General features: G+C 34.8%; 1 protein-coding gene across 2 annotated transcripts in view; it reads right to left on the bottom strand.

The window, feature by feature from the left end:
- LOC127857668 (sterile alpha motif domain-containing protein 9-like) overlaps window positions 1-2,806 on the bottom strand; it is a 72,493-nt gene extending 69,687 nt beyond the window's left edge. For both annotated transcript variants that reach the window (XM_052394257.1, XM_052394258.1), the window contains exon 1: window positions 2,478-2,806. In XM_052394257.1, the coding sequence (XP_052250217.1) occupies window positions 2,478-2,517 (40 nt within the window). In that variant the 5' untranslated portion in view covers window positions 2,518-2,806. The remainder of the gene's footprint in view (window positions 1-2,477) is intronic.
- Window positions 2,807-16,228: the final 13,422 nt, after the last annotated feature.

Raw genomic sequence — 16,228 nt, 5'->3', positions numbered from 1 at the left:
TGTAGTCAAATGATATGCACATTTTATTTCATGTGCAAAATGCGTAAAATTTTTCGGACTGTCGTTTTCGGATAAAGTATTTTTTGTCGATTATATTATATTTTCGAAGTTCTTTATAGAAAAAATAGACTTACGAATACACGTGCTGTGATACGGACGGTGCAGAAAAATCTTTACCAATTTCCTTTCATGAGGCGGAAGACTTGGAGCTTAATTTGATAATTAAATTTCAATTTGGTATATGTCGGAGTTCTATGTCAGAAAAAAAAAATACAAAAATAAAATAAAATCCCTACCTACCTTCCCACCCAAATTTACCTGGGTCGGGTTATGCCAAACAAACAATTGTTTAAGGATGGCCCCAAGATATCATTAAGACAAACATTTTGACAAAGTTACATGAAGATTGGGCATGAAATGTGACTTCTACAGTGTTTACAAGGTTTTCTTTTTTTTACCTAGTGACCTAGTTTTTGACCCGGCACAACCCAGTTTCGAACTCGGCTGAGATTTCATTGGGACAATGCTTCTGACCAAGTTTCATGAAGATGGGACAAAAAATGTGGCCTCTAGTGTTTGCGAGCAAATGTTAACGGACGGACATACGACGGACAAAGACCGGTCACAAAAGCTCACCTGAGCAATCAGGTGAGCTAAAAAACTACAAATTTCCCAATTGCTGTAAAAAAAATTCCAATTGAAGGTTTCGAAAAAAATATAAAAAAAATGCAAAATTTAGTTAGTTTACCATAGAACCAGCTCTATGGCTTAAACCTAAGTAAATACAAGGGCTGTTTGTAAAACACGCATGCCCCCCAAATGGGCCGTCAGTTGTAGTGGCAGGCATTGTGTGAATACGTTTTCCTGATCCTAACCCTAAGCATTCAAGAGTTATCATCCGGAAACCATTTTACTGTTACAAGTCACTGTGACCTTGACCTTTGACCTATAGTACTGAAAATCAATAGGGGTCATCTGTCAGTCATGACCAATTTCCCTATAACCTTTCCTGATCCCAGGCTTAAGCGTTCTTGAGTTATCATTCGGAAACCATTTTACTGCTTCGAGTCACTGTGACTTTGAACTCTGACCTGAAAATCAAAGGGGTCATCTGCCGGTCATGACAAATGTCCCTATGAACTTTCCTGATACCTGGCCTAAGCGTTCTCCAGTTATCATCTGGAAACTATTTAACTGCTTCAGGTCACTGTGACCTTGAACTTTGACCTAGAGTCCTGAAAATCAATAGGCGTCATCTGTCGGTCATGACAATGTCCCCATGAATTTTCCTGATCCTAACCCTAAGCATTCATGAGTTATCATCCGGATCCTAAGCATTCGTGAGTTATCATCCAGAAACCATTTTACTGTTTCAAGTCACTGTGACCTTGACCTTTGACCTGTAGTACTGAAAATCAATACTGGTCATCTGTCAGTCATGATCAATGTCCATATGAACTAGTGCTGCAACAAAAACCGTATTGCAATATATTGTCAGTTCAAAAACCCGTATTGCAATATATTGCTAACTTGTACCAGAATTATAACTCGCCAGCTAATCACCAAAACCAACTTAATTACCTGAGCATAACCTTTGTATTGTATGTCTAGTTATATCCTATAAAAGTGGCAATTCTAGCCTTTTTTACAAAATGCTTTATTACACAATTAACTCTTTTTAAATTATTTGTTTTTTTGTCGTATTTCCATATGATTAGTCTTAAATTTAACAGTATGACATGCAAAAGCAGATCTTGCGGACTCCCATGTAACAACGCTACTCCGTATTATATACTTTTTAGAATGCTATTTAACCTAACAATTTATTTTTTCTAAACACCAATTTGTTTTGATATCATTATTTCGGAAGGCTTTTCTGGATGAAATTGGGATGGACGGACAGACCGACGGACCAACCGACGGATCGACCGACATGTGCAAAACAATATACCCCCTCTTCTTCGAAGGTAGGCATGATAATATAATTATTGAAAACTTGACAACACTTAGATATCAATTTATAAGTATTTGTGAGCGATAAAATCAATTACACCAATTTCCGAATGTGACGAGACGAATTTTCGCAATTTCAGGGTTTTTCGCATACTTTTTTGCCAATTGGGCTTGTGCCGGTTCTTATCCCAATTGGGCAAAAAATCGCTGTAACATAACATATCTAAGATTTTAAAGGGGCATAATTCTGCTTGCGTGAATAACAGAGTTATGGATTAATTACCTTATACAATGTCCCTTACACAAGTGTGAAGTTTCAATTGAATATCAGATACTATGATACGAACAATGATAAGAGCTGTTGCAAGCAAATCTTTACCAAAGTATAATACTGACACAGATGCAAACAAATTCATGATTGGTGTAGCTTGAACCATAAAATGAATAGTGGAGAAAAAACAACTATTCCTTGCAAGGAAATATAATAAAGCATATAATTAGGGAGTGTCAATATTAAAATTTACCTTCTGTTAAACTATCATTTTTCTCAAAAAGTTCAGTCATTAACTTTTCTTGGCAGAGTTGTATTCGACAACGATGACTGACACGGGTGACAAGGTTTTGTTTTTTTAACTCTTGAACAACACAAAACAGCTGATCAGTATATGTTGCAACGTTAACGCCAGGGTTTGTGGTTGTCAATGTGCGATCAAGATCGCAACATATCGATTTCAGTGAATCAAATGTTCTGTTGAAAACATCATCAGTCTTCAGGTGAGCACCTGTGGGATGAGCCAGGTCATTTCGACATTTTCGCAGTTGATAAATGTCTTTCTGATTTTGCAACGATATTTGAAAACTATTTAGCAAGAGATAGGTCAGCAATGAAAGGTCCATTTTATCCAAAGAGACAGTGTTTGAATTCAGTAGGCTTACTTGATCTTTATGCAATATCTTCTTTTGTAAGTGCTTTTGAAACATCATCTGGTTGTGAGGCATTTGTAAAACTTTATCTAAAGGCTGACTCATGACCGAAAGTTTATGGTTAACAAGCTGTCGCAGCAATTCGCCTCCAATGTCAAAGTTCAGTTTGCATGCCTTTTCAAATCGCTGGGAGTTTTGGAACTCCTCCATGTTGGGTGCTTCTGTAAGCATAGTTGTCATAGTGACTGTCCACTAGTCAATGTCAAATACAGGAAATATGCCACCCATGGCTGTGATGGCTGAAAAAGAAACAAGATCAAAATGATAAATACTCCCAAAATATCATTATCATCATTAACTCTTTTCCACTCAGAAGCCAACTGTTAATGGTTATAAGCAAACAGAATAAAACAAGAACAGCCAACGAATTACTCACAGTCTGATCTGGTTTTATGCAGTTTGCTGCTCAACTGTATCTTATGGTTGGAAATAAAACCAGTTACCTATAGTAAGAAAGAAGTCAAATTAAATTCGATTTTGTAAGGGACTTCAAATGCAGCGCTCGAATTAAACTTTTTCATCTACTTGCAAAAACACTGCGAGCAGCTTTAATACCAACTCGCAAAATCAAAAACATTCTTGCAAATGTGCTGGGAACAAAAAAAAGCATTTTCTGCAATCATACAAAGACATCAGTTCATTGGAAGATAAGGGCCCACATCAGGTCTTTTGGCTCTCTGTCCACTTTGCCATTACCTCTTAACTGTTTGTATCACCTGATCGTCTTTGTTCCATGTTGTTAATTGTCAATTAAGACATAATTGGCAATTAGGGTATCCTCTGAAATAAGTTACCAGTTTGCAACTGTCAATTGTTAAATAAACACGTTTATTCAGACTACCCCCTAATGCCGATGACACCTTATTTATTAGGGGTCAACAACGACAGGAGCAAAGAGCGATCGCATGCAATTATCCGCATTTGGCTTTCTTCTTGACACGTGATTTCGATCTGCGCTTCGGAGTCTATCACTCCATCACGCGATTGGCTAATTTTATGAAAGCAGGCGTTACCTATTCTTGATAGACAATGGGCGTAAAATTTGTATGATTTAGGTAATAAAACTAAACGCTTTCAAAATATCTGCCAATTAGTTTTCAATACCTGTCAAACAATACAATTAAGATTACTGATACGATCAATTTTGCTTGTGCATTGATAATGATATTACGAACGTAATATGTTTGCAATTGTTTGCAATTGTTAGGGCAAATGATTAAATACGCAATTGTTAGATATTTTGTTAATTTGATAATTATTTTTATTGCATGAATAATACTTGAAAATAAATTAAAACCCACTAATATATCATAAAATAAACAAATATTATTTACTTTGTTGTTTGATTGTTTTATTTTTCAGACTTGTGTGAATTACTAATTGTATGCAGCGCGAGTTTGAAAAATTCTCAATGTGTTACTAATTGATGTTTTTCTTTAACATTCTGCCATTTTTCGGCCGATGAAAACGGCAAAATTTGACCACCTCTTACATGCGGGTCAGTCTCAAATCCACCCATTATAAAGTCCGAAGTTGGGGTGCGTCTTATAAGCGAGGCCGTCTTATAAGCACAAGTATACGGTAATGGGGTCTGGCAAGTTTTGTCTCCAGGTGTATGATTAAACCAATCTTTGTATAAGAACATAATCTGATGCCATACGCCAAATTGGAAGAGCAAACTTTGACCTAAGGGGCCTAATTAATAACAAACTATGAAACCAACAACTAAATGATAACCAGTACCAGCCACTTATTACATCTCTAGGCCATATTGTTGTACAGAAGATAATTTGATATTAAACAAGAGCTATGTTCCTGAAACACAATGCCCCCTACTGTGCCCCTTTGAAGTCATATATTTGACCTTTCACCTTGAAGGATGACATTGACCTTGACCTTTCACCACTCAAAAAGTGCAGCTGTATGAGATACTAATGCATAAATAATATCAAGTTGCTATCTTCAATATTGCAAATTGTGACCTTTGACCTTGAAGGATGACCTTGAACTTTCACCACTCAAAATGTGCAGCTCCATGAGATACATGTACGCATGCATGCCAAATATCGAGTTGCTATCTTCAATATTGCAAATTTTGACCTTTAACCTTGACCTTTTACCTTGAAGGATGACCTTGACCTTTCACCACTCAAAATGTGCAGCTCCATGAGATACGCATGCTTGCCAAATATCAAGTAGATATCTTAAATATTGCAAACATTATGAACAATATTAAAGTTTTTGGACAGACAGACAGACGCCATATACTTGACCTTTGACCTTGAAGGACGAATTTGACCTTTCACCACTCAAAATGTGCAGCTCCATGAGATACACATGCATTCCAAATATCGAGTTGCTATCTTCAATATTGAAAAATTTGACCTTTGACCTTGATGGATGACCTTGACCTTTCACCACTCAAAATATGCAGCTCCATGAGATACACATGCATGCCAAATATCAAGTTGCTATCTTCAATATTGCAAAAGTTATGACCAATCTTAAAGTTTTCAGACGTATGGACAGACGGTGTATATTTGACCTTTGACCTTGAAGGATGACCTTGACCTTACACCACTCAAAATATGCAGCTCCATGACTTCACATGCATGCCAAATATCAAGTTGCTATCTTCAATATTGCAAAAGTTATGGCCAATGTTAAAGTTTTCGAGAGTCACACAGACTGACAGACAGGCAGTTCATCTGCAATATGCCACCATAAAAATTCAAAAACATAAAAATTCAAAATACAATCTAAAAAATGTTTTCCCAAGAACAAGATTCGAATAATCATTGTAGTAGTCCACAAAACAATGTTACACACAATATAGTTAAGTCCTGATCTAAGAGATTTCAGAATTTGTTTTAAATTATTGTTTATATGAGTCTAAATAAATCATGTCCCCCCTGGTGTTTGGATTAAGTTTTGACCTCAAGGGCATGATTTAAAACAAGAGCACCGCATAACGGGTACCAACGCTCGGCTGTGGGTGCAGTTTTAAATAAATGAAAGCTTGTCAGAATTATTTTTTTTAAAGGACACAGTGACCTTGACCTTTGACCTAGTGACCCGAAAATGGGTCAAAGATATATAGATGCAAAAACTCATCAATCTGCATCTACATATGAAGTTTCAGTTGTAGGTGGAAGCACTTTGATTTTAGAGCCAAATGTCAAGGTTTTAGCACGGCAGCGGACGGCAGACCCCGGATGCCGGACGGCAGACGACAGGCTGGCTATGACAATACCTCGGGTTTTCTCCAAAAACAGCGAAGCTAAAAATTAGGAGTGAGCCACTAAATATAACATGCCAAATATTAAACCCCTAACTCTTGCTGTTGCGGAAAAGATTTTGAAGTTATTATATTAAAAATATATTTTTAGCTCTGTATACCTAAATAAACAGCAGATCGGTTCTATTTGAAAACTGTAAAAATAACTCAAGGATCATTCATATATTTTCAAGAAAATCTGCCCAGCGTTCCAAGAGATGTGGCCTGAATCACATGTTTACTAAAAACAGACCGAAAAACAAGTGCCATCCCAAAAGCTACTCTTTCCTCTCACTAATTTGGGAAAGGGGACAGGGCCATTTGAATTCCGCAGTTATGACCCAAAATTGGAAATGTTTACCTTTTTTTATTTTGCTCATCAATACTATAAAACTGAGAATAATTCAAAGGTTCACATGATGTTCAACCTTAGCTAACATTTGTAAGCTTCCAATAAAATGTCCTGACAGTAGACCAGAAATTTTGTGAAATAGAAAACGTGCAATCTACAAACAGTTATCACATTTACATTTATAGGAAATTCAATTGACTTTCTATTTTGTAAAGTATAGGGTATGAAAAGGGATATTACAGTGCATTTTTTTGCAAATATGTTAAATGCATGTTCAGCATGCAACAATTTTATGTCTTATGAAAAGGCTTGAGGTATAGAACAGTTTCACACTCAGCCCTCTACATCAATATAGTTTATGTGTGCCCCTTTATATTTAGAAGATTGTCAGCGCCTAAGGCGTTTGTACTTAAAGTCTATGTTCTCATTTTTAGTAATTACAACCATATTCAGGGCAAAAAAACCTTCTTTGAAGAAGCCGAATATCGGCAGCTTCCCCAACCAAAGTAACCACTTTTTTCCCCCTAATTTGACCAAATTTTTCCCCAATACTGGAAAAATTCCCCACCAAGAATAATATCTAAACTTCGTAAATAACTGAGCATTGTTTACTTGTCGAGTCTTCTATTAGGCTGGAAAAACCCAGAGCCGTAAAAAGTCTCCTAGAGAGGTATTCGTATTGGTTGAATATGCCATTCATTACCTTCCGTATTATTCTCCTAGAGGGGTATGCGTTTTGATCGATTTAGTTGTACTTACCTCGCAAAGCATCACATAATTTTGTCATTCCTGACCAATCGGCGAATGACTGAACGAGCCGAATTCAAAAGCTATAAATAAATTACATTTAAACGCTATTGCGACTTAAAATATTTTAGTTATGTGGATATTTTTGGAATATTATTGTATCAACTAAGAAATACCAGGTAAGTTATTCCTTTTAGTGCGTTTACGGCGAAATTTTCACATGTTTGATTTGCTCTTATTTTTACAGTTTGCTTTAATTTTGCGACATACATGTTTCATACACAGGGACATTGAATAAAAATTCTCTACATAGAATCTACTACAAATATATATACAAGGGATACAATTGTTAGCGTCGGAAACGATTTGGACGCCATTTTGTTTCGCTTCTACTGTAATGTTAAACCGGTATTTTTGATAGGATAATCTCAGACAGTCAAAGGTAAGTTTTTAAGTTTTATTTCTTTTTAGTATTTTAAATGAAAGTTGATTTCTAGGTTTTGTTAGTTTTGGTTCATTACTGTGATAAATATGACGTCAATCTTTCACGAAAAAGCAAGATTTATTTTGCTTCCGGGTTTGAGGAAGCCATTTTGATGCCTGACATGATGTCACTAAACAACGCTTTTTACACGAGATTTAAAATTCCTGGGAAATCCTGTGACGTCATTCGATAGTCTGCTTCTGTGCGCACCTAGCGATGATAAAAAAGTTGCAAAATAAAATTATTTACTCGATTTAAATCGTAAAAATAGGTTTTAGTTGGTGGAAAAACAGGTATTTTTGCCCTGAATTGTAAAATTTCCTGCACAACACCATGGTATGAACAAAAGCAAAATAATTGTTTCCAACAGCAACAGCTTAACCAAATAAACAATATAACAATAGCCAAGACATTAATCTTTCAGAATATAACTTTCTTTATAGCAGTCAATGCGTAAATAGTTTTGTTTGAAATGGAAGTTTCATGAAAAACTGTAAAATTTTCAAACTCAGACAAAGGTGTGCACAACCACTTAGACATATTTTGTTCTATAATTTAATAATACTGAGCAGTTCAGTAAATTTTACCTTGTTTCATAATCCAAATATAATTTTTGAATCAAAGTAGACATTTTTTATGATGGCATATAACTGCATATGGGTAAAAACACCGTAAATCTTAAATTGTTTCAAAGACCTATAGATTACACAGATTGGAAACTTCGCGCCTTATTGGGCTATCTCTCGGCGGGGTCACGTGGTCGAGAAACTGATAAGAACACTTGGGATCAGCAGACGATTTATTCCATGAATCAATCGGAGTAGTCCGGAGATAGCCGGTGTATCACGATTGCGATAAGATAGCGACGCGTCAGTAGCAACGGCTACGATTATCGAGCAAAGTTATGCGAAAATGTTACGGCGCTGTAGAAAGGCGGCTGTAACTTGGTCAATAATGATCTGATTTTCATAAAATAAAGTTTCATAGAAACATGAGTAATTATGTTTTTATAAAATCTCGATTTTATTTACCTACAATAAGAATTTATAATGCCGCGATCATTGAAGCAATTGCGCTAAGAACTTCCAAATCGCGGCGAGAATGCTGTTGAATAATTTATTTGAAAGGCTTTTGCTGATAAAATATTCTTGTATAATTTGGTATTTCAGACAGTTAAAACCTTATAAAATATTATTATTTCAAAACGGATAGATATATGTGGACACATAGATCTAGGTCTAGGTCTTTTTATTTAGATCTTATTCATGAGTTATAGGTTATTAAAGTTTTGTTTGTAATCCAGTTTTTTTCTTTTGGTTATTAAATTAAGCTTTCAGTATCGTGGGCTAGGATTTCGCGAAAAGAAAAAAACAAAAACATTTCACGCGCGTGTTAATCGTCGAATCAATTAGCGAACTGAAGATGCTTTGAGTGTTTTTTCTTTACTCTTGAGAATTAATTAAAAGAAGGGATTCTTACTTCAATTATCAGTTTGCGTTGTTGATTGATTTTAATTGTGTGATCAGTGGCCGCGGCCGGCGAATTCATTCTTTATATGTCATTGTGATGTCCAATTAAGGTAAGTCTTTGTTGTGAATGTGTTAGATTTTAATATACTTGTTTATAATAGTACGTTATAAACACAATGAAATGCTGTATAAAACTGTTTAAAAAAGGCTATTCTCGATTGTGTATCTTATAAGTCTGGTAGCTTAAAAGCATAGTCGCCCTTTGGGCCTTAGAGAAATTTCCAGCTCTGTTCTTCACCTGCCCATCCCAAGACCTCAGATAATCAATTAGTTCCCCTGTAAGAAAGTCCAGGCGGTTGTCATTTGTGTCACTGTATGGCTCCAGATTTTGATTTCTTGAATTTCAACCTTCCCACCGACTTCTTACGTTTAAACAGTCAAAGAATTTGTTGAACATTTTTATGAATTTGACTGTTTCTTCAGTTTCTGGCCCATACAAGTCTGCCATGGCATTGGCCACACTGTCACTCAAAACCTGGGCCGCCAGCTTAACCTTCATGTAGTTAAAACTGGCCAGATGAACATGGTTTCGGGTCAATTTTGGGCATGGATTGTACAAGTTTAATTCGCAGTGCTCCTCAAATAGTCTTACTATGTGCATCCATGAAATATCTTTTTGGTTTATTCATAATGTACGGGATTTGTTGTGAGAGAATGAGTTACTCAAGTTATTTCTTAGAGTTTTTATAAGATGAGGCACATCTGAAATGAAATATATTTGTCTATTTCTGTAGTTAGGATTTACAGTCCTGAATAAGCACTCCTGTTTGTTTAAATCTATACTTAGATTAACATATTGCCTAGCATAAAAATCTTACTTCAACGATATGGGATGAGAAATAGAAAAGTTTTCACAAAGAAACAAACCACTTTGGCGACAGGTGTGAAAAATTATTGAATGAATTAACAGTATAAAATTGTACAAAGGCAAAATCCTTTAAAATGACTTATTTTCGTCTACTTTTTATTAATCATACCTAGAATTACATATCACCAAGCATAACAATCTGACTTAATCGATTTGGGATGAAAAATGAAAAAGTTTATCAATAAGAACAAAAACACGTTTGACAGCAATCTTGTACAACAGCATACATGCCATACGTCCCGATCTCGGCGGGACAGTCCCGCTTTTGGGCCCTTTGTCCCGCCGTCCCGCCATGAGACGATTTGTCCCGACATTCGTAAAAAACGATGTAAGGTGTATAGGTTCCCAATAAAATTCGCTATTCAAGCTCTGTTTCGCTAACACTTAACACCGCTAATCCCTTTATTGACCCCCAATTAACAATCCGAGTCTTCTTATCGTGTGTACCAGTGTTGTTTATGACACCTTATCAGCGATTTATCGGCTTATTATTGATTTCATCAGGCATTCACACCATGGTTGTCTTCAAGATAGTGGTCGCTTATTGCTATCGATAGTTTTATTATAATAAAATAAATGTTGAAAATGTGTTTATTTTGTATTTGTTTGAAGCGGTTTAAAAAAAACAATTGTTTTGTAAAATTAACGCTACGTCATAAATGAGTCTTTTCCATTCAATGTTTAGTTCCAATATAGCGGGGTTGGCACCAATCGACCGCCCCCGGTTTTAACCGGCGGTTTTTACCGGTTAAAACCGCCCTGGTCAATACTCCCGAAGTGGTCATTACTGGTCAATACTGGTCGATTGAACTTTACCCCCAATTTTAATTTATATTCCATGCCTAATTAGACAATATTGATAATATAAATTAAACAGACATGTTGCCAATAATGTCTTAAGCTATTAATACCCACTATTTTATACCTGTTCATGCAATTTTTAGGCCAATCTCTCAAAATTTTGCAAATAAGTCAAAGTTGGTCAATTTGATTTTTCTGGTTGATTGATTTTTTTTTCAATTCTAATGAATTATGATGCTCATATAATTCTGTGCTTGATTCAACAAGAACCTGTCAATTACTGTGTATGAGTTGTTCCTCATACCCCACTGTCCCCACAGTCTTCTAACAGTCTTCTCACCTGTACAGTTTGGGGCAGCCAAAACTGATAATAGGGCCTTAAATGGCAACTTTTTGACACAATCCTTACTTTTCATGTATTTTTGCATTGATTTCTTTAAATCATTTTTAAACAAAATAGTGAAAAAAAACTTTAATTTTTATTGATATAAGAATAAAAAACATAATAAGAAATAATTATTAAAAGAAAAAAATAAGTGAAAAGAAGAGTAGACCCACAATTGGAAAACATTATTTGTTGGCAAAATCAAGAACTTTGATTGTTTATTCATTTGAATACCAATTGAACTTTTTAATATGGAAGGGAAAAAGCACCTCTTAATACAGAAAGGAAACAAGTTAGAAGTAACTATTAAATAATAGCAAGTACAATGTAATCTTCTTGTGTGAGTGATATGAAATAGCCTAAGGGCAGATTTGCTTAATTGTCAATATCAGAGACATAACACTGCATGCATTTTATTACCAACTAAGAGGCTAGATTTATAACCCTAGAATACACAAGAGTTCTGTTTGTCCATCTGCTTATCAAATAGATATATCAATAGATAAGTGAAATGCTATGGTACCTACAATAGTAATAATACTTTAGTAACAGATGTGATACACTGAGATAAAGATATTGCCTTAGTCCTTATTTATGTGAGGCTGTTTCCATAAATAATAAAGAAGTAACTTTTTACAGCTTTAAAGATTTTTTTACAATAAATAACTCAGAAAAAAGTTTATCAATTACAGAATAATTATTGATTTAATATAAAATGGCTCCTTTGTAATGTTTAAATGCTACAATTTTCAATCGGCCAGTATTGACCAGTAAAGACCAGTAATGACCAGTATTGACCGGTTTTAACCGGGTATTGACCGCCGGCCCGGTCAATACTCAATTGACCGGTCAATATGCCAACCCTGATAGCGGGATATTCCGAATGTGCAATATACCAAAATCGCAACAAACAGTCCAATAAGTGATACCCATCCTGTCTAGTGTAATTGTTATAAAAACAACGAGGTGCTATGCATGACAGTTTGACCCTACTCCAATTAAGCTAAAAACAACGAGGTGCTATGCATGACAGTTTGACCCTACTCCAATTAAGCCGCGACAATTGACAAGTAACAAACTGCGCATGGACACATGCTTAAAAAACATCGCAACAAACAGTAAAAGAGTTACCCATCTTGTCTTGTGTTATTGTAATAAAAACAACGTGTTGTTATTCATGACAGTTTGACACTACCCCAATACAGCGCCTGACAATTCACAATTCAGTTTAATCTGTGTATATAGGAAGAAAACAAAATACGGAAATGTGTACGGCCGCGCATTCCGTGTGTAACCGATGTAACTGTTCGGTAGATAGTGTACTGTAACCCGTACTTTCAGTCAACTGGATAGCCTCCCCTGCGTTAATGTTTGCCATTGAAATTAATATAATGAGTATTGTTGTCGTAATGTTCTAGATTTTGTACTCTTAAACAGATGAATATTATCTTCGTTGTTTGCTATTGTCTTATTTAATAAAACTGTTATTGTTATGTTTTAGATTTCATGCTTCATATCAGATGTTTTATGTCTTGAATAAAAGTATCAAGAGTTTTTGTTAGTACTATACTGACTATAGTAAAGGTGGAATGATAGATCGTTTTAGGTGTCCTGCTTTTTGGGCAAATGTCCCGACAATTTTTTATGGAATGTCCCGCTTTGGACCTAAAAAATTATGGCATGTATGTACAACAGAAGAAAAGAGCTTAAAATTGTACTAGTCAATATAAATTGCCGCCTAAGAGTCTTTTGATGATTTTTGCTTTGGCAGACTCTTGGCGTCAATAGTCCACTCTATCTTTTTAATAGCGAGAGTTTTCCTTCTTTGTCTATATTGATGCGCAAGGAATTTGGTGGCAACATTCAAGCCCCGATATCAGACAGTTAATATCAACGGATTGCAATAATATTTACATACCTGTGTAGATAATTCATTTCTCAATAATGTTCCGTAAGAATTATGTAATGAATCTTTCAATTTTGCACGCCTGACCAATTTAAATCAACACACTACTTACATTTTCAATTCCAATCGCTGTGCCCGCTGTATACGGCAGGTAGATTTTAATCGATAACGCAGCCTATTACACCGTAATGCCTTCTTCTGATTGGTTGATATTTAAATATTTCATAACATGGCGAGAGGTCAGTGATTGTATTGCGATTTAAGCAGAAGTTTAACTGAAACAAATTATGCCTTTTAACTTCAAATCGACGCTATTTGAGGTAAAAATGGACTAATTAACTAAAACTTTATGAGTTGGTAATGTTATTTTGCAATTTTAAGCATATTGATATAATAGTATTGTATTTATTTTTCGTTATGGTTTTTGCAGACCGGAGTTTCAGCGTTCAGATTTATTCTGAACGCGAATTATTTCAGCTAAAAATTGTACCAACATTGTATAAGGCCAAATGCTTTAAATTGAATATTTTCCTGTAGTTTGTTTAAATCTATACTTACATTAACATCTTGCCTAGCATAAAAATCTTACTTCGAAGATATGGGATGAGAAATAAAATAGAAAAGTGTTTCAACAAAATACAAACCACTTGATTGCATGAAATAACAGTATAAATAGTACAAATTGTACAAAGGCAAAATCCTTTAAAATACCTCATTTTCGTCTACTTTTTATAAATCATACATAGATTAACATCTCACCTAGCATAAAAATCTTACGTTATCAATATGTGATGCTTAATGAAGAAGTTTATAGAAAAATGCTTCGGGCCTTTCAATTTTTCAAAAATTATCGAAAATGAACGAATCCAGTGTTCTCTTTCAAATTCCGATAAATTATTAATTAATTAGAATAATAACTACCAAAACCTAAAGAATTATCAAGACAGAAAATAAATACTTATTTCTTATCACACAAAGAATATTCAATATGTCTTTTTTCGGAGACCGACTTTGCTCACTACGTAAAGTTCGTAACGTTGCGCTTTCAGGCATTCATTGCTCTGCAAACTGACAACCGAGCGCTAAAAACACTAATTAACACATTAAAATTGTTAATAACAATATCAAAATAATATAAACTTACCAGATCATGCTCAGAATACCCTACGACATCAAATATTAACGACTAATTACGAAGAATAATTGTTTGCTTTATAAGAAAATGGCCGACAGCAGCTGGAACAGGGAAGATTCTACAGGTACACCGGCATCTCCAAAATCAATGTCACGTGATCCGCGTCCGCCGATAGATATTAGGTTGATGTTATGTGCAGACGTGCATAACAGATCGTATAGAGCAGACTGTCATTTACTCCTATAAATATGAGGTCGATTTACATCGACCTCATATCGTTTAACGTTATTTTGCAATAGCATCGTTCCGACATGAATTCATGTCGGAAGCTTTAACGGCATCAAATTCATATAACAGCACAGAATAATCATGCAATAAATTATTAAACATAAAATATAAACATTATTTTACTTATTGCATTAGAAAAATGTTTATACAAACTTACATGTAATGATAGTCCAGACCTTAAAACACTACCACTGTTCAAATTCCATATTGTTGCCATATAGCACTGTGTAAATTGAAAGTTGCATAATGTTACCTCATTGGTCGGTTATAAATACATTGTTTCTCTATATATAGTATTCGATTTAGACGAAAATAATAATTTACGTGGAATGTCATATTAGTTTTCCATTAAAACTTTGATCTTGCTGTGTGTGTTTATGGACGTTATTAATTATGTTATACTTATTTTTGTATTTCATTAAGAATTAGAACGTGTAGCCCTTTTTGTTAACTGTTTTTAGCATACGATTCGCGGCTTAATAAGACACGGAAAATAGTTAAAGCGACACTTTCATTTAAAGGTTTAATGTGAAAAATATTAAATGAAACCTTTTTTGGTATTAATATATTTTATTGACATGTTAAATTCGATACTTGAAAAGGTGTTTAGTCTTTAAAAAGATGTCGCTGATATTGTTAATTTAAATAACTGTTAATATGCTTAATGTTGTGTAAGAAATTGAATAGTTTCACTGAGTTTTATTCCCGCCTAAAATCCGATATCGTAAAACGCGCAACGGTTAAGAATAAGGTCTAAATAAGTTTAAGTATTCAGATCTGAATATCAGCAGCTGAGCCAGCTGGGAGCCCCGTTTTGGCTTTAACAACCGCAAGCGAAACAACATACTTTTTTAAGTCTTGCACTTAGACTCCATGATCACAAGTATAGGTCCCTGCTGTGGCGTATGGCACCATAGTGTTATTTAGTATTGGTCGGCACAGTATCTGATCATAAAGAGACAATTGGTTTGTGCTGAACACAGGGGCAATATAACCACAGATCTATCAATAAACAAGATTATTGAGATATCTTTTATTGAACACCGCGCTAAAAATGCTCAAACCACGGACTCTAGATTACACGGATAAGAAACATGGCAACATTCTCAGAATCATCACTGCTATATTTGTAATCACCTAACAATTCGTCTAAAAATAATTTATATATTTGAGTTGAAGACGATGTACTGTTGTATAAGTCTGAATAAACTATCTGTCTGCCTGTCTAAATCTAAGCCGTCATCGTCCCAGTGAAAAAAAAATCTGATTTTGAATAGTTGAACATGATGCCCTAATGTCAAAATACGAAATGACCCGCGTAACACCGACCGTGATTTTCAAGAATCTTTAATAAATTGATAATTTAAGGTAAATAACATTTCATATAATTATACATAATTCCCTCGTTGATAATTAACAGCAAACGATGAATGTTTTTGACACCCATTTTATGTCAAGTATGCATGCAAAGCCGAATTAAATCGAGAGGGTCCGCTATATACGCTGTTTCATCATAAAT

The sequence above is a fragment of the Dreissena polymorpha genome, chromosome 14, assembly GCF_020536995.1.
Source record: "Dreissena polymorpha isolate Duluth1 chromosome 14, UMN_Dpol_1.0, whole genome shotgun sequence".
Lineage (NCBI taxonomy): Eukaryota > Metazoa > Mollusca > Bivalvia > Myida > Dreissenidae > Dreissena > Dreissena polymorpha.
The sequence above is the reverse complement of the archived record's forward strand: the minus strand, read 5'-3'. Positions and strand labels throughout refer to the sequence as shown.